This window comes from Aythya ferina, assembly GCF_964211825.1.
Source record: "Aythya ferina genome assembly, chromosome: 1".
NCBI lineage: Eukaryota > Metazoa > Chordata > Aves > Anseriformes > Anatidae > Aythya > Aythya ferina.
Window position 1 is genome coordinate 26,105,795 of NC_140296.1, and position 24,067 is coordinate 26,129,861.

The 24,067-nt window shown below is 33.9% G+C and overlaps 1 protein-coding gene across 10 annotated transcripts in view; it reads right to left on the bottom strand.

Annotated features, from left to right (window-relative positions):
• Positions 1-1,166: 1,166 nt before the first annotated feature.
• Positions 1,167-24,067, bottom strand: part of POSTN (periostin) — a 35,486-nt gene continuing 12,585 nt past the window's right edge. The window contains exons 7-24 of one of the 10 annotated variants that reach the window (XM_084506134.1): positions 23,094-23,235; positions 22,107-22,319; positions 21,805-21,939; positions 20,797-20,945; positions 20,118-20,254; positions 19,293-19,423; positions 16,288-16,418; positions 16,012-16,114; positions 15,555-15,622; positions 14,971-15,016; positions 14,002-14,049; positions 10,621-10,716; positions 9,961-10,050; positions 8,305-8,382; positions 7,800-7,880; positions 5,576-5,662; positions 3,489-3,530; positions 1,167-2,408 (exon numbers count right to left, since the gene is read on the bottom strand). In XM_084506134.1, the coding sequence (XP_084362260.1) occupies positions 2,368-2,408; positions 3,489-3,530; positions 5,576-5,662; positions 7,800-7,880; positions 8,305-8,382; positions 9,961-10,050; positions 10,621-10,716; positions 14,002-14,049; positions 14,971-15,016; positions 15,555-15,622; positions 16,012-16,114; positions 16,288-16,418; positions 19,293-19,423; positions 20,118-20,254; positions 20,797-20,945; positions 21,805-21,939; positions 22,107-22,319; positions 23,094-23,235 (1,818 nt within the window). In that variant the 3' untranslated portion in view covers positions 1,167-2,367. The remainder of the gene's footprint in view (positions 2,409-3,488; positions 3,531-5,575; positions 5,663-7,799; positions 7,881-8,304; positions 8,383-9,960; positions 10,051-10,620; positions 10,717-14,001; positions 14,050-14,970; positions 15,017-15,554; positions 15,623-16,011; positions 16,115-16,287; positions 16,419-19,292; positions 19,424-20,117; positions 20,255-20,796; positions 20,946-21,804; positions 21,940-22,106; positions 22,320-23,093; positions 23,236-24,067) is intronic. The other 9 variants (XM_084506136.1, XM_084506139.1, XM_084506137.1 and 6 more) reach the window with 9 other exon arrangements.

The window sequence follows — 24,067 nt, forward strand, 5'->3', positions numbered from 1 at the left end:
ATCCACCAATGCTCCCAGGTCCTTCTCCACCAGGCAGCTTTCCAACCACTCATCTCCCAGCCTGTAGCTCTGCTTGGGGTTGTTGTGCCCCAGGTGCAGGACCCGGCACTTGGCCTTGTTGAACTTCATACAGTGCATATTACAGTTTTTATACAGTTTTTATATTTCAGTGACATTAAAAGAGAGTCTGTTGCTGTGACAACTGTGAGGTCCTTCTCTATCAACCCAGTGATTGTTGATATGATGATATCCATTTTGTGGCCTGTCACAATCTGAAGGCACTCTGTTAAAATGTCTTATGGATGAAACATACATTATCCTAGTCTTGGTGTACGGATACATATGCCATTCTAATTTCCTGGACCATTGTGATTGTCTTTCTCTCATTGATATGCCTCTCCTTTTTGGGTAGCAGAGAGCACAGACACATCCCTCCCCTAGCACCGAATCACAGAATGGTTTGGGTTAGAAGGGACATTTGGAGATAAACTAGTCCAGAATCCATGCCATGGTGCAAGAGCATCGTTCACATAGCAACATAGAATGATTTGACTTGGAATGGATTTCTAAAGTCTGCTCTCCAAAATATTGACTGAACCTCTTATAATGACGTATCAGTGAAGAGAACATAATAAAGTACATGATTTAATGACAGCAAAAGATCCTGTGGAAAAGTGACAGCTTTAATTCATCCTCTGGGCAGTAATGAGAGGCCTCATTCTCACCTAAAAGTTCTTACCAGGGTTTGAAGCCATCCTTCCACCCAATCGCTTGTCCTGGTTTCAGCTAGGATAGAGTTAATTTTCCTCCTAGTAACCACAACAGCACTCTAACAATAGATAGTAGGGTCACCTTATTGAGATACTCAATAGTCAGCTCAGTAAGTCTACAAAACATAACAGTGCAGTGCTCAGGTATCTTTACCACTCATAAGGAAATTGAGATGATAGTGTTCACAGTATGTGATTATTGAATTAAGGGAGTTTTAAATTCTTTTTAAGGGGAATGATGCAGTTAGAGCATTATTTTATTCTAGGTGAGAAAGGGAAATATCTGCTTGCTTCTCTGAGGGCATATTTTTGATCTAAAAACTACACTAACAGTTTAAGAATATTTACAATTTGCTTTCTCATAAAAAAAAAAAAAGATTTATTTACAAATATAAGGACATTTAGACAAATTGTTTATTGAGTATTTCTTTCAAAACAGAAGTATAAAAGCACAACAGATAACTTCTCTTAAACTTTGGTCTGCAGAATTAAGGCACTTTGAACATGTTTTTTTCTTACTCCATGAGTAATTGTTTTCCAACTTTAATTAATAAAGGCAAACAATTTTTATGAGTACAAAACTAGAGTTATAAAAATGACATAATTTACAGACAACACCACATTAGTACCAGACATTAGCAAAGCATGTTTTGATATAAAAGCTTTCAGACCTAGGCTCATTTTTGTAACACCTTTTTCCACGCAGAGATAGCTGTTTACATGCATTTTAATTATCCCTTCTATAATCCACTTTAATAGTCAAAAGACGTATTTAGGGAAAAGTCAGAAAACATTTAAGGATTTCAGTATATATGTTATTATAGGATTCCTATGGGATTTTTTTTTTTCATATAAATAAAGGTCAGCATGATCTCAAATACATTTTAGGAAGCTTATAACATTTTCTTTTTCCCTTGTTAAGAGTTTCCATTAGCCATGTTACCAGAAGGCATTTGGATATGTGATGTAGAACAAGAAAAGATACATTTGTCTGTTTAGACATATAATACTTGTCTATTTAGAAAAGGTAATGTTACTGGTGTCAGTATTACATTAAAAATACTATGAATTTTGACTTACAAAAAATATACAATACTACTGAACCAAAAGTGCTACATTAACACTATTATTTCCTTACATTACTTATTCTAAAAGTCATCTGAAGTGATTTTTTCCCTAGGAATGATCTAATTTCATTTATATTTCTCATTTACTAGAAATAAAAATAATAATAAAAAATACATTCTGCATTGTTCCCTGCTATTTTTGAATCCAATCGTGCAAGCACTTACTAGCCAGCTTAAAAGGGACTCCTGGTTCTACAGAAGTTGATGGAAGTTTTGTTTGTGCCTTTATCAGTTCCAGGATCCCACCTTGCATAATGCTTACTATCAAGAGAAATTACAGCACCTTGTGAGAATTATGCCAGTAGTGAGCATCTGCATTTTCACATCTTTTAGTGGATTCATGGTTCAGTTTACATTGTTATCAAAACACATTGTTTTCTAATGTTCTTTTTTTTTTCAAAACAGTTTCTCTTCATCTCAAAGACCATGCCGTTAATTTGTAATTCTGTGGATTTTATCTTGAAAAGCTTTTAAGAATAAGCTAGTCTTGTCCTTCTTCTTGTTGATCCTCCTGTGGAAAAAAAAAAAGCACACCTATGTAACATTATATGTAATATAGTTAAACAAGATACTACGTTTAGTGGTGAAACAGACGTGAATAAGAAAGAATGATGCTGAATCTTTAACTGTCATAATGGCAGGTAGGAAATTATAGTGATCTCTCAGATTCTTAATTGATCCAAATAATGTGCAGACAGTGAATAAAAATCCTGCACTGGGGAATCCCACAGTGCTGTTTTCACAGTATCAGATTCCAGAATCAGATCTCACTTTGACACCTTGTCCTGGTTTCAGCGAGGATAGAGTTAATTTTCCTCCTAGTAGCTGGTATGGTGTTGTGTTAGGGATTTAGAATGAAAATCATGTTGATAACAGGCTCACGTTTCAATTGTTGCAGAGCAGTGCTTACATTAAGCCAAGAACTTTTCAGCTTCTCACACCTCCCCACCAGTGAAGAGGCTGGGGGTGCAGTTGGAAGTGGACAGAACTGGGACAGCTGACCCAAACTGGACAAAACAATATTTCATATCATATGGCATCACGCTGAACAATTAATATGGGGTGGCTGGTCAGGATGGGGGGGACCACTGTTCAAGGACGGGCTGGGCCAGTGAGCAATTGCATTGTGCATCACTTCTTTTGTACACATTATTATTATTGCTGTTGTTATTTCTTTTTATTTTCTGTCCTATTAAACTGTCTTTATCTCAAACCACAAGCTTTTACTTATTTATTTTTTTCCGATTCTCTTCTCCCAGCCCACTGTGGGGGGAAGAGTTAGTGAATGGCTGTGTAGTGCTCTGCTGCCTGTCAGGTTAAACCACAACACACCTTTATTCTATTATGAAATACAGTTTGAATGAAGCACATAATATAAGTTCTTTGCAGATAAAAACATATATATTAAGAGTATATAAGCTTTTTTTTTTTTTTTTTTTTTTTTTTTTAAAGAATATACGCAACTTTTCCCTTTGGAACTCTGTTTTCTTAAGCTTCTGTGTACCTCCCCACCCTTCCCTTTTACTTTAAACATATCTGAGATAAATATTTGATATAAGTTAAAAAATTTAAAAATATGTTTTGCTTTTACCTTGTGTCCTCTTGTTTGCTTGTACTTTCCGTACAGGTGCTTCTAGAAAACAGAAATATTTCAGTCAGAATTTATTTTCTATAGCCTAGTTGAACTAAAACTCATTAAAAAAATTGGAAACCTATGGTAGACTTGTAATGTCTTTTTTTTTTTTTTAAGGTTTTCCGATGAATTTTGATCCATTAGTATGTTGACTTGATCACCTGAAACATGAATGCTAATAACAAATACAGTTCACACATTTCCATGATTTGTATTCTTCCACCAAATATTGCCTACATTTCAAAAATATTTTTAAATTTTACTATTATGAATTATTCATACTGATCTCTTGTAGATGGTTGCATGATGTAGACAGGGGCCAGGACATTGTGCCCATGCTCTTCACACAGCAAAAGCCATCTGACACTGTCAGTGATGTACAATCATGTTGATGTACTGATCAGGACTTTGTCTCAAATTTTGGCAGAGGAAGTTCAGATTCCCTTGCAGGGCACACTATAAACATTTATTCAAGAATTATATATAAATTATATATTTGAATCTCAGCCATTGTCAGTTACATTTCCAGCTGCATTTGGGCCTTGATATATAACTGCACTGTAAGCCCACAGTATCACTCCACATTTACAGGTCAGCTCTCAGAAACTTCTGTTTTAAAGGGTACAGTGAAGCAAGGGCCATTGTATAGGTACCACCCTCATTAGGAGATATGTCTGTTTTCCAGAAGACTGACTCTCTGAAACTACAGGCACTTTTTCCTTTTTTTCATCAAACCTTGACGTAATTTTTAAAACCAAGTGTCTCCTCATCAGGGAAGAAAACACTTTACAAACTTTAAAGAGAATTTTTCTCCCACAGAAATGTTACTGTAGTATATTTCCTTCTTTACAGACTTAAAGTACTTTTATATTTGCTTAACTAGCCACATGCAGTTGCCTTTTCATCTTGAGGTACAAGGTATGTAAACTCAGTGCCCTGATATATAGGTTTCATTGCAGCTGTGGTGAAACACTGGGCTTCTGCACCAAAGTATAAGAAAATTGCAAGTTCTTCACTACCTTAACAAGGAGAGAACATGGCCCATCCAAACTTATAAGTTTTCATGTAAAGCTCCATGGCTGAAAATCATATCCATCTCTCATTTTCAAGCAATAGTTGACTTCCCTGCATGCCTTGTACTACCCAACGTTGAAGTTTACAAATGATTATGGTATACCTTCAGTATTTGGCAAAAAAATCAAAATGCAAAAAGTAGAAACATATTATTAAACACTACTATCCACGAGCCATATTTTTATTATGAATTTGTATTTCAAAGGATGACAGAATAAATACATTCTTACTCTACATCATTAGAATTAGAATTGGAGAAGGATGTATATTCAAATACAACAGAAACTCCAAGAAAGCTACTATTTAACTTGGAATAAAGACCATCATCAAATACATAAATAAAGATTGTTAAACTTGAAAAACTAATTTCTGGCATATACCCAGGCTGAACTGAGGCTGAACTGTATTTGGCTCCTCATGTTGGACCTCCACACCATTCAGCTTTTTCAAAACCAAGAGTTTCCCTTATTAAATAGGATAACAGTAGAGAAATTCTAAGACCCCATAAGATTTACCCATTTCCAGAGATCATATTCCCTCCACCCCCCTCTTAGCAAGTTGATAACTTGACAGATCACATTGACAGATCACATTAAAACTGACAAGAAATAACTCAAGTTAAAAACAACTCACGTGGTCTTCTTCCAGATGTGCTGCTTAGAGAAAATGCAATTCTTATGGTGCATGTTCTTTCATATGTTTTACCTAAGCTTTGTGGTTTAGACATTTCCTCTTGTCTACTATGCCTGCCAAATCTTTTAGTTACTTTTAGACACAAGACAAGCCTCAATATTTTTCTCTGCAACATCAGTGAAAGAATTCTTTTCCAAAATAATCAAAAAACTCTTCTTGCTAAAATATTGGCTTCAGAGTGAAGTAATTTTTGTGAATAAAAGCTACAAATCCCCACCTAGAATGATCACTTCAGACAAGTGAGGTCTTAGTGATACTGGATTTTTAGACAAACTAACCTTCCAAATGGACTTTCTTGATTTCTCTCTCGATAATCTGTGGCTCTCCCTCAATTACTTTAGTAACCTTGGTGTACTCAGTTCCAGCTACAATAGGCATTAAAAACAAATGAGTTAAATCTGGGATAGCATTTTTTCATATGCAAGGAACCATCAGTGGAAACAATGTTGTTTTGGGGGTGTAGGTATATGTAAGCCACTATGGCATTCATGAAGTAAAGTCCTGCTGATTTTCTTGGCCCTGACACAGGTGATGCCTTCTCTAGGGCTGAAAGTCATTCATTGCAATCTTGGCTTGTAGTTTGTTTCAGCAAAGACTGCCAATTGTAATAAGCAGTGCTGGACATTATATGAGTTGAATTACAGCCCATATAAAATCTTTTATTTTAGACAGTGGGAATACATCCATTTGTGTCTGGACTCAGATTTAAGTGCTTAGGAAATTTTCAGTAAAACAATTATTTTGATGTAGACATGAGGGCCATAAAGCATTATCACCATTAACACTAACAGCCATAAAGCAGTGTGTGTATCTGCTTTTATTGGCTGAAAGCATAGTAAGATATTATAATGGAAAACAAGGGTATCTGACTGAATAAATCATGGGAAAGACAGAAAAAAATTCAAATTAAAACAAGAGACAGAAATCTGCCTATTTGTCCCATTCTGTAAAGCAGGATGCTTATGCAAACTAACATATAATAGCAAGGAAAAATAGCAAGAATTCAAGAGACAATATTGTCTTTTCCATATTTACTGCAGAGAAATTATTTCTTACTTTTCTATACAATGATAGGATCACTATAAGATTTATCTTTAGAGACTATATCTATTTAATCGAATATCTCTGTAACTGAAGAACATTCTGGTATAAATTTTACTCCTGCTCTTTATAGCCTCATTAAGACCACTAGAACATAGTCCAACAGATGGAAGGATTTTTTTTTGATATATTTTCTCATTTTCAACTCTCTTTTTAAATATTTGCTGCTGAAATAGGCAGCCTCAGAGAGCAACTCTCACACAGATACAATGAAAAACCCTCTAGATCATATTTCTCTCCAATGAGTATCCTGGCTAAGATCTGCAAAGCTAAGATTTGATTGTTTAAAATAGCAGAGAGAAATATAGTCATATTCATGGCTATATCATGGTTTGTCTCTAAGACTAGCTGCATTATCAACTAACATGTTTTTGTTTGATAAAGAAACTGCTATGACATTCAGCCATCACTAAATTCTTGTGATTCCGAGGTTTAAGTTACATATACAGAATAGTGCTTGTGAAAAGCTACAAGATTTAGTTCTGTGTACACATGGTTGAACTTAGTATGAGCTACTTAAGTAGTATTTGAGTTAGTAACTTATGAGAGAGTGAACATAATATGAATTCAATTCAGCTAATTTATGCCAGGAGAAATATCCATGCATATTTTGAGCTTCTCATCAGGTTTGCATTGACCTTTACTAAAAGCACAATACTTGAATTCTCTTTTTTATTCCCCATTGCTATTATAGATAGTGATTCTAATCTATACATTAAGCAGAGAACATTCCAAATTCATAGATATATTAATTTCATAAGCACAAGTTTGTTTATCAGTTTTCTACAGCTACTGGTTATATACTGCCAAAACTGTTAGAATTAAGAGAGCAAGAAGGAAAGAAAACCATTCTTTGGAACATTATATTTGAAAAGAGTTGAGGTTAATGCCTTGATATCTGTCACCTGTAAGCTTTGAAAGAGGGATGCTAAACATGCCTTTAATTATTAACTTGAGGGCAATGAATATTCATTTCTGGATGACTGGTAATAAGGTGAATTTGGCCTATTACAATATTTTCTATTTCATAAATGTTTTTTCACAGATTTAAATTTGCTGAGTAAAAGGGTTCTCAACTAGTGGAATAAATCTTCATTGCTCCCCTGGGTTTTAATTAGATAACTTTTTAAAGACTGAGAAAACAATTAAATTTTTATCTATTTTTCATGACTGATATCATACCAAAATTAATTAATCAAACTTTGGCACTTGTTTCCTTTTTATGTGCATCTGGCACTTCGTATATGTCATTATTTTTTTATTTTTATTTATTTATTTTTTTCCAATTGAAGTTTCCTTTCTGGTAGATCAGTCTTTAAAATGTTGAGCTAGACAAATCTGAGAGAGGTTTCAGTTATCATAACCTGTTACAACAAGGTTAGTTGTAATACACTGAATTACCTCCCTGCAGAAGTCTTTTGATTTCCTCATCTTCGAGTAAATGACCATCACCTTCAATAAATTTGGTCACCTTGGTAACCTCTGATAGGATACAGGTTATGGCAAAAAAAATTGATTGACAGAAAACATTTGACAGCATATTAATGACTTTATCCTGTTACAGTATTTTGCTGAATTACAAAAGTTATCTGTGTATGTTCCACGCTAAATACTGAAAACACCATATTGCATAACAAGCATAATTTAGTATTTATTAGACCTAGGCAGTCTCAGTTCTAGAGCTGACTGGAATGTGAAGATCAGAGATTCAAACCAGAGTATTAGGTTTGGACATTTCTCAGTTTCTCAGGCTTAATCTCTGATTTTGCAATGAGCATATTTGATGAAAACACATTTGAGTATCTATTCAGTGATTACTTAAGTAGTATCATGCCGGTTTTATTGTTGTCATTGTTTGTTTTTGATTGTCTGTTTTTAAAGAAGAAAAGAAAACAATGATACTAACCTTCTTCAAGAAATTTCTTTATTTTTTCTTCATTATCTGAACCACCTGCAGTAATTCTGGTATATTTTATTTCTGGACCTAGAAGAAAGATGTTTTTTTTTTTTTTTAAAAAACGAGGACTTAAGTTAGATATAACTCTATTGCCTTTTTTTCCTTTTTTAATTTAACCCTTATGATGATTCTGTCTTTAACATGCTTTAATCAGCTTTTATGTGTTTGTTGTTGTTGTTGTTTGTTTGTTTGTTCTGTTTGCTTGTTTTATCTTTCACTGTGTCCTAAACTGAAATGTAAGAGGGCTATTAATAGCTTAGAAGTAGTCAGACAAGTAGGTAGGCAAATTTAACATAGTAAACATCTGCTCACAGTTTTAATAATTTTGTTGTATTAGGTCACAGATCAGGTATTTCTTCATTGTAAAATGGTCTGGATCCACTGTTGTAAAAGATGTTATTAATGTTGTAACAGCTATGAGTCATTTGAGAGTTTAGCACAGAAATTCTTTATCAGTTTCTATTACAGAGAGAAGGAAATTTCAGGAATGCTGGCATCATCTACATGATAATGACAATTTCATGTGGACTATTATTGAAACTTGCAGTTCAGAAATGAGAAAATAGTATTTTCTCTCCCAGATATTTTCTGTGTTGAAAAATTGTCCCCGATTTATTCAGAAACTACTGCTATCTTTTTCACTGTTATAATCATTTCATTCAGTTGCTTTCACTGTAGTAAATAGTTGCATGAGAATAACTTGCCTGGTTTCTTATTTCTCTCTTGCTTGAGAATTTAATAACTTAAATTGTTTTTTTTTCAAAACAAACTCAATACAAAGACTTTCTGCTAAGTCAATATTTCTGTAACACTGTCTTTCCCTTGCAACTGTTCTTGCAGACAGTATTTTAACTACAGTGTACAAGATAGTATTTATAGTATTTATCCAAGGGAATCATATGTGCTAGCAGAGGGTTTGTGACCGTTTAAATATGCCTCAATCTACTCACTTCAATTTCTGTAAATTTTCTAGGATTCTTAAACATAAAAATCGTCACAGTACATCAAATATAACTGAAATTGCCCAAGGAGATTGAAAGCTACTGTACAAAAAGGCAAAGGGACAGATGCTCATTAATTTTATTCTACATTAACACAAAAAAAAATGTCTGCCTTGTGGATGTCAGAACAACATAATCTCAGCTTAAAAAGAAACATAGGATTTTTATTATTATTGTAATTATATATTTTTTTTTCCTGAACTGAGTTTCAAGGAAACATGCAAAAGTAGGTATCTACACACTGAAGGGCTAGCACTTTTCAAATGAAGCCTACCTGGAGATATACAATGCAAGTAACCTAAAAATTCACATACACACACACCAAAATAAATAAATTAATAAATAAATAAATCTAAACTAAGACAGACAAAAATGCAAAAGAACAGTCTCAGCATGAAATAGTATACACATGTATATGTATCAGACATATATAATTCTATATGTATATGTGTAGTAGACACAGTGAAAATCTGAGCTATACTTGGCAGTGGGAAGTAGTAGGAGGAAAATTCACCTCCTCAGGAAATGCAGTTTAGGCATTAGGACAGGACTTAAGATGTTCTACTTTTGTATGTAATGGAGAACTTCACTCAACATGAATTACCTTGAATAATTCTTTCTTCTGTTACTTTTTTCTCTGTCACTTCCACAGGTCGCCCATCAATGATTTTGGTGTATGTTTTAATAACTGGTTCTACAAGGATTTTTAAGTTGAAGATATTAATAAAGTGATTAGCAGTGTTACACTTGCTGGTTTTGAGACACCAAAACTTAATGAAGCACACAAGGAATGACCACAGAATATTTTAAGAAAAAATAAAAATGCTAAGAGTAGACCAGGAGCTGTTTGTCCCAAATTTAAGATGACTACATGCTATTTTATTTGAAACCACCCTAGATATGAAATCCTTGAAGTTCCTAGCAAAGCAGGAAACAAAGTTGATTTATTTGTCTGATAATGCTGCCTTTCTATCACAGGAATTACATCCTGCATTTTTGACTGCAGGACAACAATCAGCAGATAACTGAGACAGACATTATGTCAGCATGCAGAACATTTCTAACTGTCTTGACTGTAGCTATTTGGTACAGCTAAGGAAAAAAAATAAAATACAATTGCCATATTTCCAGAATGTCCTGTTAAAAATAAGTCCATTGTCTAACATATCATAGAAACCACCTGCACTCAAGTAAAAGCAGTCCAGGAATAATTTATATTTCAGATTTTAATTAATGCAAATTGAGTTGCTGAAAGCATACCAACCTCCATGTATCACTTTAGTTATTGTCTCCCCTTCCCTGACTATTTTGAACTCAGGTTCCCCTTCAATTAATTTAGTGAGCTGTGTAATAGATGGGTCTGTGACACAAGGAAAAAACAACATGTTACAAGTAGTCATAAAAATATTTACGGTATTCCATAGGACTGAGATGAAGCTAGCATTATCACCCCTACCCTAAATAAACCAGATGACCAAAATGGAGAAGCCATAAATCTGATATGGAGATGACCAGAAATCTGATGAGCCATCTGCATCAGTGGCTGTACAATCTTGTACTTCCTCCCATGGTGTCTTAAATTTAGATCCTGTTGTGCACTTACTATTTACAAATTTTGTTTTTGTTTTGTTTTTGTGTATTGGGTATTTTTAACATCTGTTGACAAGTGTCAGGCAAACACAGATCCTCGGCAGCTGAAAGGAAGCTTTCTTGTATGTATATTGGTAAAATGCCTAAAGTGAGGCATTGCTGGAATGTTCTGCTGGGTTTTCTTTTATTTATTTATTTATTTATTTATTTATTTATTTATTTATTTTTATTTTAAGCTAGCCAGACTTAGGCAGCAGGCATATAGCCTAAAATAAAATAAAATAAAATAGATTGAGAGATCATCTGGGTAGGTTGTAAGGATATTTGTCAGCCGTAATGGCTACTGCTTTCTGAGTTTCATGGGAGATGTCATCTTGATTTCAATGGCCAAAACAAATCATTTGGTAATCTCTTATTCTTGCACAATCCCCACAGATAACACTGATACAAAATGTTTGCCAATCTCTGTTTGGCAGGCTGGAGATAGACACCTAAAAAAAAATGAAGAACATACCTCTGATGCAGTCAATTAACTGAATAACATAGTCTTAGTTTTGTAACACTTCCCCTATCCCTTGCTCAGAAATATAACACAGTCCATCTTTCACATGTTGTTGTGGTCCCTTAACAATATTTATTTAAAATATTTCTTTAAATTATATCATGTAGAAGTTGAGTCTTCACAGAGTTTGTTGTTGTTATTATTGTTTTAATAATCAAGATATAACAATAGCTTTTGAATATTTTGAATATAAGCCTGGGATTGAATTGCTGAGAGCAGTATGATTGAGGCTTACTAGTGTCCTTCAACAGTAACGAATTGAAGCATACATTTTTGTTTGCTTTTGCAGCAAAAGATGATTGTATAGGTTAGATCTTAGAGCTAAATAATTCATTTATTTGCTGCAGATGTGATGATATGACAGGACCATAATGACTTCCAGTTATCACAGAACTCAATCTACTCTCAGTTTTAAACAGCTGAACTATTGCTTTTTATTTTCTAAGGAGTCTGATAGAAAAACATTCATAAATTTTGTAAAGAAGCAATCTTAAAAGACTCATTGGGTTGCTTCTGTTCCAATTTCAGAGGTAATTTTTTATGTTAAGATATTAAATGCCAACATGCATTGAGAGAAATTATCAATATTAGTGAAAAAATGTCAAAGATATTTATTAATATTTATAAATCCTTCACAAAACAAAACAAACTCCTGATTTATTTTACCTTCCTATGTGATTTATACAGTAGATGCATGCAGAACCTGTATTTTCTTGTATTTCCTAGTGAAGGACCAATCTTTTAAACATTCAATACACTAAAATTTGGGTTTCAACCAGATTTAACTGTTGAGATCTATCTGAAGTTGTCTATGTATAGGCAAAGAATCTACTCAAGTAGATATTCTATTCTATTCTATTCTATTCTATTCTATTCTATTCTATTCTATTCTATTCTATTCTATTCTATTCATTATTATTTTTTTATGAAATCTCCCATCACAATCTGCTGGAACTTCTTGATATATGTTGCAAAAATTAACATGTAATGTTGCCAGATTTTTTTTATACAGACAATTGTGGGCATATGTGGTCTTGATGGGAACTGCCAATCACTACTGTTACTGCTAGCAAGCTCAGAAGGGCCTAAATTGGCATTACTAGGATTATTTCTGAGTCATCAGCAGGAAGACTGCTTACTAAAGATCATTCTTTGGACAGGGTGCCAAAGCAGAAGTACTGGCAGTGGAAAGGAGTGACTTCAGTGCTCACTAACATATATTTTTTTTTCCCCTCATTGGTGAAGAATGCTTAGTTGTACATTTGTACAGATATATACAAACATAAAACTCAGACAGTCATTTATCATTTTTTCTCATCTTCCAAATTCTATGAAAATTGCCTAAACTCTCTGCCCTGTCTCTGGATTTAACCTAGAAGAACAGGTACCTCCAGAAAGTGATTCACCTGCATCTTATAAAGATTTCTAAAATACCTTGGATAATTTACCATGTGGAATCATCTGGTAATTTATATTGCTTTGTAGCTCTGATTTCACACTGGAGACTAGGCAGCAAGGTTTTTTATATACATATATATATATATATATTTATATATATAAAAGATAGTATCTTGTGCTAGGTGGGACAAAGCACAGACAAACTGTAGAGCAAGCAAGCTCATGACATTTCTGCTGGGAGAAAGTCCTCATAGAAACATTTAATCAGTTTGGATAAAATATCTGCAAGATATTTTCAAGTGCCTTTGTTCTCAGTTGAACTTTACCAGATTCTTTTTTAGCATTTTCATTTCAGAAGAAAACTGGAGCACAGAAGTGGTGACACTGGTCTAGTGAAACTAATGATGTTTTGCTTAAGATATGAACCACAAGTGTTCTATGGTCCCAGCCCAACTTTTTGTTCTCTTCAATCCCACAACTAATCTTTAACTTTTGCAACAGAGAAATTGAAAAGAAATTTTGGTTAACTGTCCTTTCCAGGCATCTGACAGATATTGGTATTTAGAACCGACTGAAAACTGTAGAGAAATTAACGGTTTGTTTGTTGTTGTTGTTGTTGTTCTTGGTTTTTATTTGCTTGTTTGTTTTTAACTTTAATGTATAACAATTCTACTTCATTTTTTAAAATAACTATTTTAATACAAAAAACAATGGAAATGTTTTAATTATAGAATCCACCTTTCTATATACTTTATAGATAATATAGTATTATTTGGGGCATTTTAAATACATCCTTCAGGGGAAAAAAAAAATTATCATTTTAAAAAATGCATCTTAAAAATGTCCATAGATTTTTATTTTTTTTTAAAGAAATCCAGGTGGGGAGAGCAAGCATGGGAAATCTTTAAATACAAAATATTTCAGCCAGTTCTAATTGCAATATTTGTATCTTTGCTTTTCCGGCAAAGTACAGAACAACCTGGAGTTGTTATGTAAAAAATACATTCTGTTAAAGAAGTAAATGCAATATATATTCTGTATATGTATACCTTTATGAACATATACAGAAATATATATTGGAAGGGCCCCATTTACCTTCCTTTCTGATGATGGGCTGGACGTTGCTTTCAATTATGTTAATTTCTGAAATTATAGAAAATGGAATATAAAACATCCCATTCCTACATTTTCTTTATGGTAATGATTGGTTAAATTAGGACTGGTCATCAAGATGTAAATAAAGTCACAGATATTAATGGAAGGCAAAGTAAAACAAAAGGCGCTAGAGTATGAGTCTCAGTTCTGTTTACTAAATGGTGCTGTATACACAAGTTACCTGCACAGTCTACTAATGTGCTATTTTCCTTTGTTTGTACTTCATGAAACCCAGAATTAATGAAATCCATGATAATGTAAGATATGTAATAATAATGGCTTTTACAATTCCCTGCATGAAAATCTGTATAATTCCCTGGTGTATCTTAAACTTGAATTCTAAAGTTCTAAAACTTCTGAAACTAAACTTCTGTTTGTTTCACTGGGGAGTGCACCTGGTAAACAGAGGGCTTTTACTCCTTATAGAGGAAATGGCTGAAGCAACTGTCTCCCTTAGAAAACCCATATATGCATATAAAGAAAACAGGTGGAAAAGGTACACTTTGCTCCTCTGGAAGCATTTATGAAAAAGAAAGCAACTCAATGCATAGTTTGGTCAATCCTGGAGAGTCTGTAAGGCAGTACGACTGCTGTGCACCGAGCACTGAACCTTGGCTAAAACATGAAAAAAAAAGTATTTCCCATACGTATCTTGCCTATCCCAAAGAGTAGAAATGGCTTACTTTAGGGATATTCCCTGTTGAGAATCTGGAAAGGGAAAAAATACATACAGTAGCACAATAACCAAAAACATTCTTCTTTGAGTCTTTTCCTGTCATTCCTTGGCCCACTTTACTTCACCATAAATTGCTTTCTTTGTGATTAATAAAGGTCTACAATTCAGATTGGAATTGAAAGCATTCATAAATCAATCTTAAACCCATCTGGAAATATATAAAATGAACTTACTGTAAAATGTCAGTGGAATCTCTTTGAAGGTACTGTCACGAACAAACTACAAATACAAAAAAGTAATTTCAAAATTTGAAAGAGCACTTGTGTTCTAATTTTCTAATGATTGTGCATACAATTCACTGCTTCACTGATCTACAAGTTAGGTTATGCTATTACACTAGGTTCTTTCATTCATGTTTGAAAGATAATGTAAGCTCAAAAGGGTATGTAACTGAAATAGACAAGGATGCTTCTTTTTTAATCCATAGCCATTGAAGCTGATGGGTTAAATTGCATAGTAATTGAGCTATTTTATATTTCCCTCAAAAAGGGATTGCCTCAAGTGAAGCAAAGAGTGGATTTAGGCCAGTTCACACTGGAGTTGCCCATATGCAAATGTTCTACAATTATGTGGTGCTGAAAAATTTAAGTCCTAACTGTTGAGTTGAATGTATCATCCAAATTACACTTGGGTAACTGGGAGCTACAAGATGTGTTGCTTGCTGAAGAAACAGAGAGCCAAAGAACCATTTTTGAATAATGTACAAGGTTTCATAGATCTTGCCAAAAGGACAATGGGAACATCATTTAAAAAGTACCTTGATTTGTATGTACTTGATCAACTTCTTCAGGATCGTGAGCAATTGATCATTTCCAACAGGCAGGTCTAAGAAAAGAAACAGGTACGTAAGAGGAAACAAACATCTCTATTCACTTTACTTTCACTTAAAGTGCTAATGCAATGTAAAATAATCTCATAAATTCACACTCGTGTATGTGTACATATATGAGTGTTATGTATACATATACATTCTTCTGTATTGAGGGAAAGATAGCCCAAAGCATCTTGTCTTCCATATATTTGACTTTCACATAATTTCCAATAGTTGCCATGGTTTCAGGCATGGCATAAAATGAGCAGTGATGTAAATTTTTTGTTTCCTATTTCACATAGGAATTGTCTCTTTAAAGTAAATATCCTTTTAAAGTTCTTGCACCTACATAACATGTAGACAAATTCAGAAATGTGTGTAAATTCTATGAACTAATACACACCTGCTGGATACAGGAGTTTATCAATAACATGAATGACACCATTGGTTGCCATGAGATCAGATTCTCTTGATTTCAGTTCATTAACCAGAAGAGTATCATTCACCTGGTAAAGAACACATATTATCAGAGACATTAAAAAACAAACTGAATCCCTTAATATCACTTTCAGATATATGCATCCCACTCTTCAATGTCAAATTGCAGACAGAATATCTAATTGCAGACACTGAATGTCAAATCTCCATTACAGGGTTGTGACTTTTTTCAACACTTAACTGTTTTCAAGTAGAGCTTCCCTCCTTGGATAGTTTTAAGAATGTTTGTCACACCAGGCTCAAAGCCACTTCCAATGAAAACTCCTTGTGTCAAGTGGTAAAGGAGAATGTTCCTGAGAGCATTTTTGTCTCCTATTTAAAAAGAAAAATAAGGAATACAAATTTAAATAAATATAAATAAATAAAGCAAGGCATAAAAACTAAATTGTACTAGATAATTATTTTTTTGGGAAATACTAAGGATTCCCATAGGTTTGAGACAGAATTAAGCATACCATGAATGAAACTAACAGAAATGCATATATATTGAAGCTTTTTTTTTTTTTTTTTTTTTTTTTTCTGTTATCATAATTTTAACAATCTTATGCCAAAAGGGACTCAACATAATTATAAACACGCTATGAGAACTACTATATAGAAGAGTAGCATTTTCTTATTATTTGGTATTATTTGCTTTCCTTTGCTTGCCCCTCTAATCAGAATTTTTCATTCCTTTTCTGATTATGCTCTGTAAACACAAGAATTTCAGGACTGCTAAACAGTCTGCAGCATCAAGTGTCACCAAGGTACTAGACAAACTGTAACCTTAACACCCTTTCAATTAAAGGGAACTGTAGCTAACTGCTGGCAGAGAAATTAATATAACTATTCTCTTGGGCGACTTCCTTCTGAGATGAATGGGGTAACTGACAACTCTCTCTGTACACACATATTTTCCCATCTCAGGCAGGACAAAGTTGCAGGAAGAACAGAGGAAGGTCATCTGGGATACTGGTCTTGACTATTCTTGCAGTCAAACTGTGAGAGGAAGAGGAGTTGAGAAAGCGGAAACAACCCTATTGTGAGTGTGATTTCTATATTTCAAAGTTTGGTTTAATTCCTGTTTTGGAAGAAAAAGCCACTAGAAAGAAAAGGACTAACAAAGCAAATGGATTCTGGAGTCCAAGTTAGAGTCATGGCAGGGCACCCTGGAGCTCTGTATCCATGGAGGTTCAGAGTCTTGGATGAGCTGTAGGAATATCCACAGACTGACCAGGAGACAGGGTACCAAGCAGAGCAGTTTTAAAACAAAAGTTCTTCCCATTATGTGGAATATTGACCATTCTATTGCATGTTCTTTGTTAGTATTACATGTTGACATTGATTTTTCTTTCCAGGAGTTTCAACCTTGATGAAATGGCAATGAAAATACTGTGTGGTTATAATTGTTCTCTGGTGTCTCTCAGTGAACATTTTCCTTTTTCTGCCTTTGATTGCTAATATCAGTGCAATTCATTTCACTACTAAAGTTCAGTTAAATGATCCTCTTCACCTACTAAAATTAGTGCTGAGTTTTTGTGACTGGTTTATTCATAGACAGCATTAAGTTATATACAAAGTCTAAATACAGCCATTTGAAAAAGCTGGTTTCACAATCAAATTTCCTTTGTTTTTTGCCACAATGGCCAGTGGTTATAAATGATATTTGTTTTATATCTTTATTACAGATTAATATTTTTATAAATTCTTTGGAAAAAAATACATATTTAAAAGCTTAATTTTTATAGACAAAATAATATTATGTCTTAAAAGAAAGCTAGGTTAAAATTCCTAAAAGCAAACTGATATTAAAAAAAAAAAAAAAAAAAAAGGAGGTTAAAAATCAAAATTTCAGCTGCCATAGAAAGTAAGTAGAAACTATGTCACAATGATAGGAAGAGCCAGTACATAAAAGCCCTTGAAAAGCTGAACATCAAATATAGTTGTATCCTGGACTGTAGAAATAATCCAAAATGACATAGGGCTAGGGTTCATCAAGTTGTGAACTGAAGACAAATATAATAGGCCTGGTAAACTCAATTTCTTTCTTTCTTTCTCAAGAAAAGAGAGTCTTTAAGACAAAAATTGAACTATAGTGTTTATCTAGTTACTTCAGTTCACAGCCCTGAGGTGAGCTTCATTTGATTTTATAGCTATCTAAAGCTGGTCATTTAGGCTATCTGTTAATTTACCATTGATGACAAAGAGACACAGCACACTGGAAGATAATTTATACCACAATCATAACTTTATATGGCTAAGAGAGAATTCAAATTAACAGTGCCTCATTAGTGAGTTAAGGACTGTGTAGTTATGCTAAGGAAGCTGCTATGAGATGGACTCTTTGAAGCCATTAAGGATTCATGGGATTTGGCTTCATATCTTTGAAATTTGGTCTGAACAGAGCAAAAACAAAAAATGTGACTAACTTTCTGGATTCAAGGTGACAGCTCTTCCCAGACCTGTGCGACAAGACAGATTCACGTTACCCTCAAATAAACTAAAAATATTTATAGTGTTGTGGCCACAGTCTAACCCTCTGGTGGGAAATCCTGCAGGAGAGTTTCAAGTTATCAGTGTGCATTCCTTCTTTTACAAAAATGAAATATTAACTGTTGTGAAAATCTACACAGTTCCAAAGCTTGAAAGTGTAATGACATACATTAGGATTTATATATATTCAGGATCTTTTTTTTTGTAGCACAAGTGATGCAGCAGATCACTGGGTGGACACAGAGAAGGGAAAATACAGGAAAAGAAAGGACAGCACAGGAATGGAAATTCATACTACATATTTTTATAATGTGATGGTTACAATAAGTGTCTACATGAAGAACAGAAATTTGATGAGACTCTGCATTTTGATACATCTGAAGTAACCCTGAATGTTGTTATAGAAGTTGAAGTTAATTAAATGAATGCAGATTTTAACTTGGAAGGTAATTACACTTTGGAATCAACAAATGAGGTTAAATTTAAATAATAAAGTTAAATTTAAATTAAGCTTTGATTTTAAACTTTATTTTATTTCCCCAAATGATACTTTCTCTATCACTGAAGAAAGAATTAATTTAGGGAAATACCATGACCTGCTCTTTGCAGAAGGTTACCTTGTTTATCAGACATCTTTTGTTTAAGAAGCACACTCGCTACCTTTCCCATTAATTTCATTCTTGTTTATACATGTAGTATTGGTATATTACTTACTTATCAATATATCCTTATCATCATCAGTCAAACCTTTAAAGGCATCATTAGTTGGAACAAACAGAGTCCATTCTCCAGGCCGTGACAGAACATCATCTAAATCTGCAGCTTTCACCAGACTGAGGAAAACACTGTTTAAAAAATACAAACCACAAATACATTCTGTTGAAGTATAGCAATTATTCTCAAGTCCAGGCACTTAGTCTCCTCATTTGTTCTGAAAGTACATCCATCTTTAAACACTCCTAAAGTTTCCCAGAAATAAAGACAGTGGAGGAGATAAAATGAGAAAAAGGAAGACTGTCCTAAGAGTAGCAGACTGAGAAAAAAGACTTGAAAAATAAAAAGCAATGGCAGCCTGGATCATAGAATAATTCATGGAATAAAAGTCCTACAGATCAAAGAGATGAAGGGAGGATGACAATGGTAGTTGGTCTCTCTGGAGGACTGACAAAGCTGCAGGTAGAGGACAGAAATACACACTGGGAATACAGTATATATACAGCCTGCAATCATGTTGCACTGATATGGAATTGTACTACTGGTTAATTAAACCTTCATACTCTGATGCATTTATAGCTCTGGATATGTCTTCCAATACTTTGTGACCCCTTGCTTTTCTCTTGCCTATTTAGTAGTAAGGAACACTATTTATTTATTTATTTTCTTGAGGAGGTAATAACCTCTTTCTTGCCCTTCTTGCATCCCAAAAATCCAACATGGTCCACAATTATTTTTCAGACCAGTTGTGCTTTATATATACCTACCATCTGTATACTCCTACCGTCTGTAGGAAAATCTCAGTGCTATCAAAATGTTAATCACCTGAAACGCTTATCATTTCTCAGCATTTCGTGCAATGTTTTTTCTGCTGGCTTGATGATCTGTCTGAAGACGTGAATAAAACCATTCCTTCCTTCTTTACTTCCTCTGACCATGCATGAATTTTCAACACATACAGCCTGATTAAAAGAGAAATGAGACACCTAAGTGCATCTATTCACAGAATGATATACATTTAATCATATGTAATGAATGAAACGGATGTGTATTTCCCAACAGGCTCCTGAGTTTAAAAATAATATTTATCTGGATTTCTGACAGTCAAATTTTATGTTTTTGCCAGGAAGTCTGGTACGGCTTGAGAACACAATAGTATCAAAATCTGGAGTAAGTTAGCAGGATGCAAAGATTTCCAAACTTGATATTCTGGTTTCCCTCTTGTTACTTAGTTCTAAAAACTAATTGTATGAATTTATAACTAATTGAGTGACAAACCCAGAATCTTGCATTGTTTTGCCAAAGAGTCTTCTATGCAAAATTCCCATAACAAAAATTGGATTTTCAAATTATTTTTTTTTCCTAACTTAAAAGCTAAAAAAATTTTCCTTGGCAGTGATAATAGTAGATGTTGAAAGTTTCATTCAACTTTGTCTTTCATTGTTTTATGCATCTTCATTTTCATAGTTAGAATACACATTGTTAAAATGTCCCATTCACTTACTGTGCGATACACAAAGACTCTGAGCAGTTTTCCTCCAATTGTCTCCAGCTCTTGTCCATTGTATAGTTCATTGAGCCCAATTTTCACTTTTATAATGTGATTCTGCAGGATTGTTTTGAGAAGGCGTTGATCCATCTGTAAGGTGTCATCTACAATGCCAATTAGATATTTATATATAGTTATTTATATAGTGAACTTCATTCAAGTAAGGTTAACTGTGGACACCTGTATTAGAAGACTATGGAAATACTAGATATTTAATTGAAATTCTTGAATGACTTCCAATGACTTGGAAGGATCCGTGTAAACAAAAAATTAACAGTTTCTGTAAATTGTGCTTTCTCAAATCTAGAAACAATCTTTTGACACACCCCTGATCATTACTAGAAATAAAACGCCAGATGATTTATATGTGTGCCTGCTCCAGCTTCTAAATTACTGCTGAAGCTTATTATTTCTGAATGTGCACCTGAAATCCTTCCCAAATTTGCTATTATGTGGGTGGTTAATATACAGATTGTTGAGGGAAGAGCAGGCTGTTCATGTGCTCATTCCTGCAGATATGCAGACGTGTTCCAATCATATTTGTAGCGGTCTCTCTCTGCTTTAATGTACTAGAAAATACCAATCTCCTTGTATATTTTTTTTTGAGAATAATCAACTTGTGAATTTATGTAAGTAATGTAAAGATTAAGAGAACTGGCAATTCATTAGTATCTTTCCTTTCCCACAGCCTGCCCATGTGTATTTTGTATCTTATTTTACTAAGGATATCTCTGTCAACAAATGGTACCACTAAAAAAAATCTGTGCAATCTGATGATTGCATTTGTTTTGTCTTTCTACTCGGTGTGCATTTTGTAAGGATGAAATAATTCATTCTAATTCTCAATTACTCATTTTTCTTGGGACTTAGAATGAGTACTGAGTCTTATTTGGAAGACTGTCAGAGTAGCATATATTCTTGTTTATTTTGATGTTCAGAGCATACTCTTTTAATGCTACTAACCTGAGAAAGCACCATTCAGAGGTGCCAGGAGAGTGTATTGGCCTTCTGGTCTTAGAGAAGATGCCAGTCCCAGCTGTGCCACCAGGTCTGTAAAAGTAGTCTGCTGGGCACCCCCAAGCTCAATGACCTGCTTGGCTGCAAATAAAGGAACAAAAAGTATTTTAACACACCTTTTAGTTCTTTTCCTGATCTGGATTTTCCATGGTTTCATAATCTTATCACTGGCAATACATGTGAGGGAATCCAAGTGAGTTCACAGAAAACATGTTCAGTTTAAGATGTTTGTCATGGACATTACTAACCGGAATCTGGAATTAGCACTTTATCAATGAGGTGGATAACGCCATTGCTTGTCACAATATCCTTGCGTTTGACCATCTTTACTCCATTCACAGTCAGAGTTTCACCATCACAGCCAACTTCAAGTGTGTTTCCTTCCAAGGTTTCATAGACAGCTCCACCCATTATGGCTTCAGAGCACTGAAGAGTATTTAAAATGTGGAACTTCACAAGAGCTTCAGGGAAAAGAGCAAAAATTTCATACATAGGCGTTTGGATACATATAGTCATATAGTTCTTTTACAGGTGTTGTGGAACGTTAAACAACTGATGTAGTTAATGAAGTTAATTAGGTTCTTCAGATAATCTTGTTATTTCCCTGGCATATTCTTTCTTACTAGGTCCTCAGTAGAAGGCACTATATTACAGTACTAATGCAGATATTACTTGCAAGGAAGGCAACAAAAATATTGCTTTAGTAACAACAGGGTGTTAAGTACTGAAAAGTACTCATTCTAAGAAGAATTAACTTGGATAGAGGTTCATGATTTAAATATTTACTGATCAGAAGAAAGATGGATGACTAGAAGCAGGAGTGGTCTGCATTTTTGTTTAAAATGAGATAATCTCAGACTCATTTGCAGTAAAGAAACTTCAATTTCTGAATTGTCCATATGAAAAAGTTACTCATGAGAAGGCTATGAATGAACTCCCAAATTCAGATAGCTCTGCAGTTCTAGAGGCAGGAATCTCTACTAGAACATTAGAGCTGAACATCACAGTTCAGCTAGAGACATTAGAGTGCCTGTATATTTATAGTTTCCTTTAAAATGTTCTGGAAAGTAAATTATCAGTTAATTTGAATCATTAGGTAACTGACGAAGTCAGAAGAAATAACTCCTCCTCCTGTAAAAGTACAGGTGCTGAATTTCAGGACTACAAGGATAATGTGGTTTCTACATCCTGATTTACTAACCTGTATTCTTCTTCTGCAAGAAAAGTTTACATACCTTCAGAGGCCACCTTGTCACCCATGATCCTTTCTAAGATTCCCCTTGGAAGACTCTCAAAAGCTTCATTAGTAGGAGCAAAGAGTGTGTAATGACCAGGCCTTCCAAGAATATCCAAGACATCTGATGTGATTGCAGCAGCCTAAAACATAAACTTCGTTATATATGCTGGTTATTTAAAGCATTAGCTTAGCCATGTAGACACAGGAAAAAAAAAAATGGACAAAAAGCTCACACTTTTTATTCCCTAATTTAGAACTCTGACGTAGTCAAATCTTGCTCTTTAAGAGCAATGTTGAGTTTACACTGAAAACTGCAGATTTATTCATGAGATCTCACAGGCAGCATTTAGCACAAAGCTTCTCATGTGTTTTCACTTTGTATCTAGAGTTCTTTACTGTGACAATGAGATCAGTGTTATAGAAAGATGTGTTAAAAATGAAATGACAAACATGAATAAAAAATTAATTCTGTGGGAAAAGATGTACCTTGATATGATGAGTTCCCTCCTTAAATTAGCACACACTAATCAATAAATTCTGATAGAACTGACAGCAGGGCACAAATTATTATTTCTTAAATTTTTAAATGAAAAATATGAACGTGTAGGTTTTGACACATTAGATTAATGCAATGCTCTATCAACAAAATTAACTTCTACCTGGAATAATAAAAAATGTGTTACAGTTGGAATAATAAAAAATAATAATACCTGAATAATAATACCTAGAATAGTAAAAAAAAAATGTTTTTTTTTTTTTTTTTTTTTTTTTCCAAGCACTGTTAGGCAGATATGTAAGTAAGTAAAAAGTAACAGGTAAAATGTCATCTAGGATTAGGTGAAATGGTCTTGCTTAGAGTTCATGGAAGTTAAACACAAATAGAACACGTAGAAGAAAGAATGCAGAAGAAAATATAGAAAATGTAGGAAAAAAAAGTTTTTTTTTCACCTGAAGAGTAGAAAAGACTTGCGT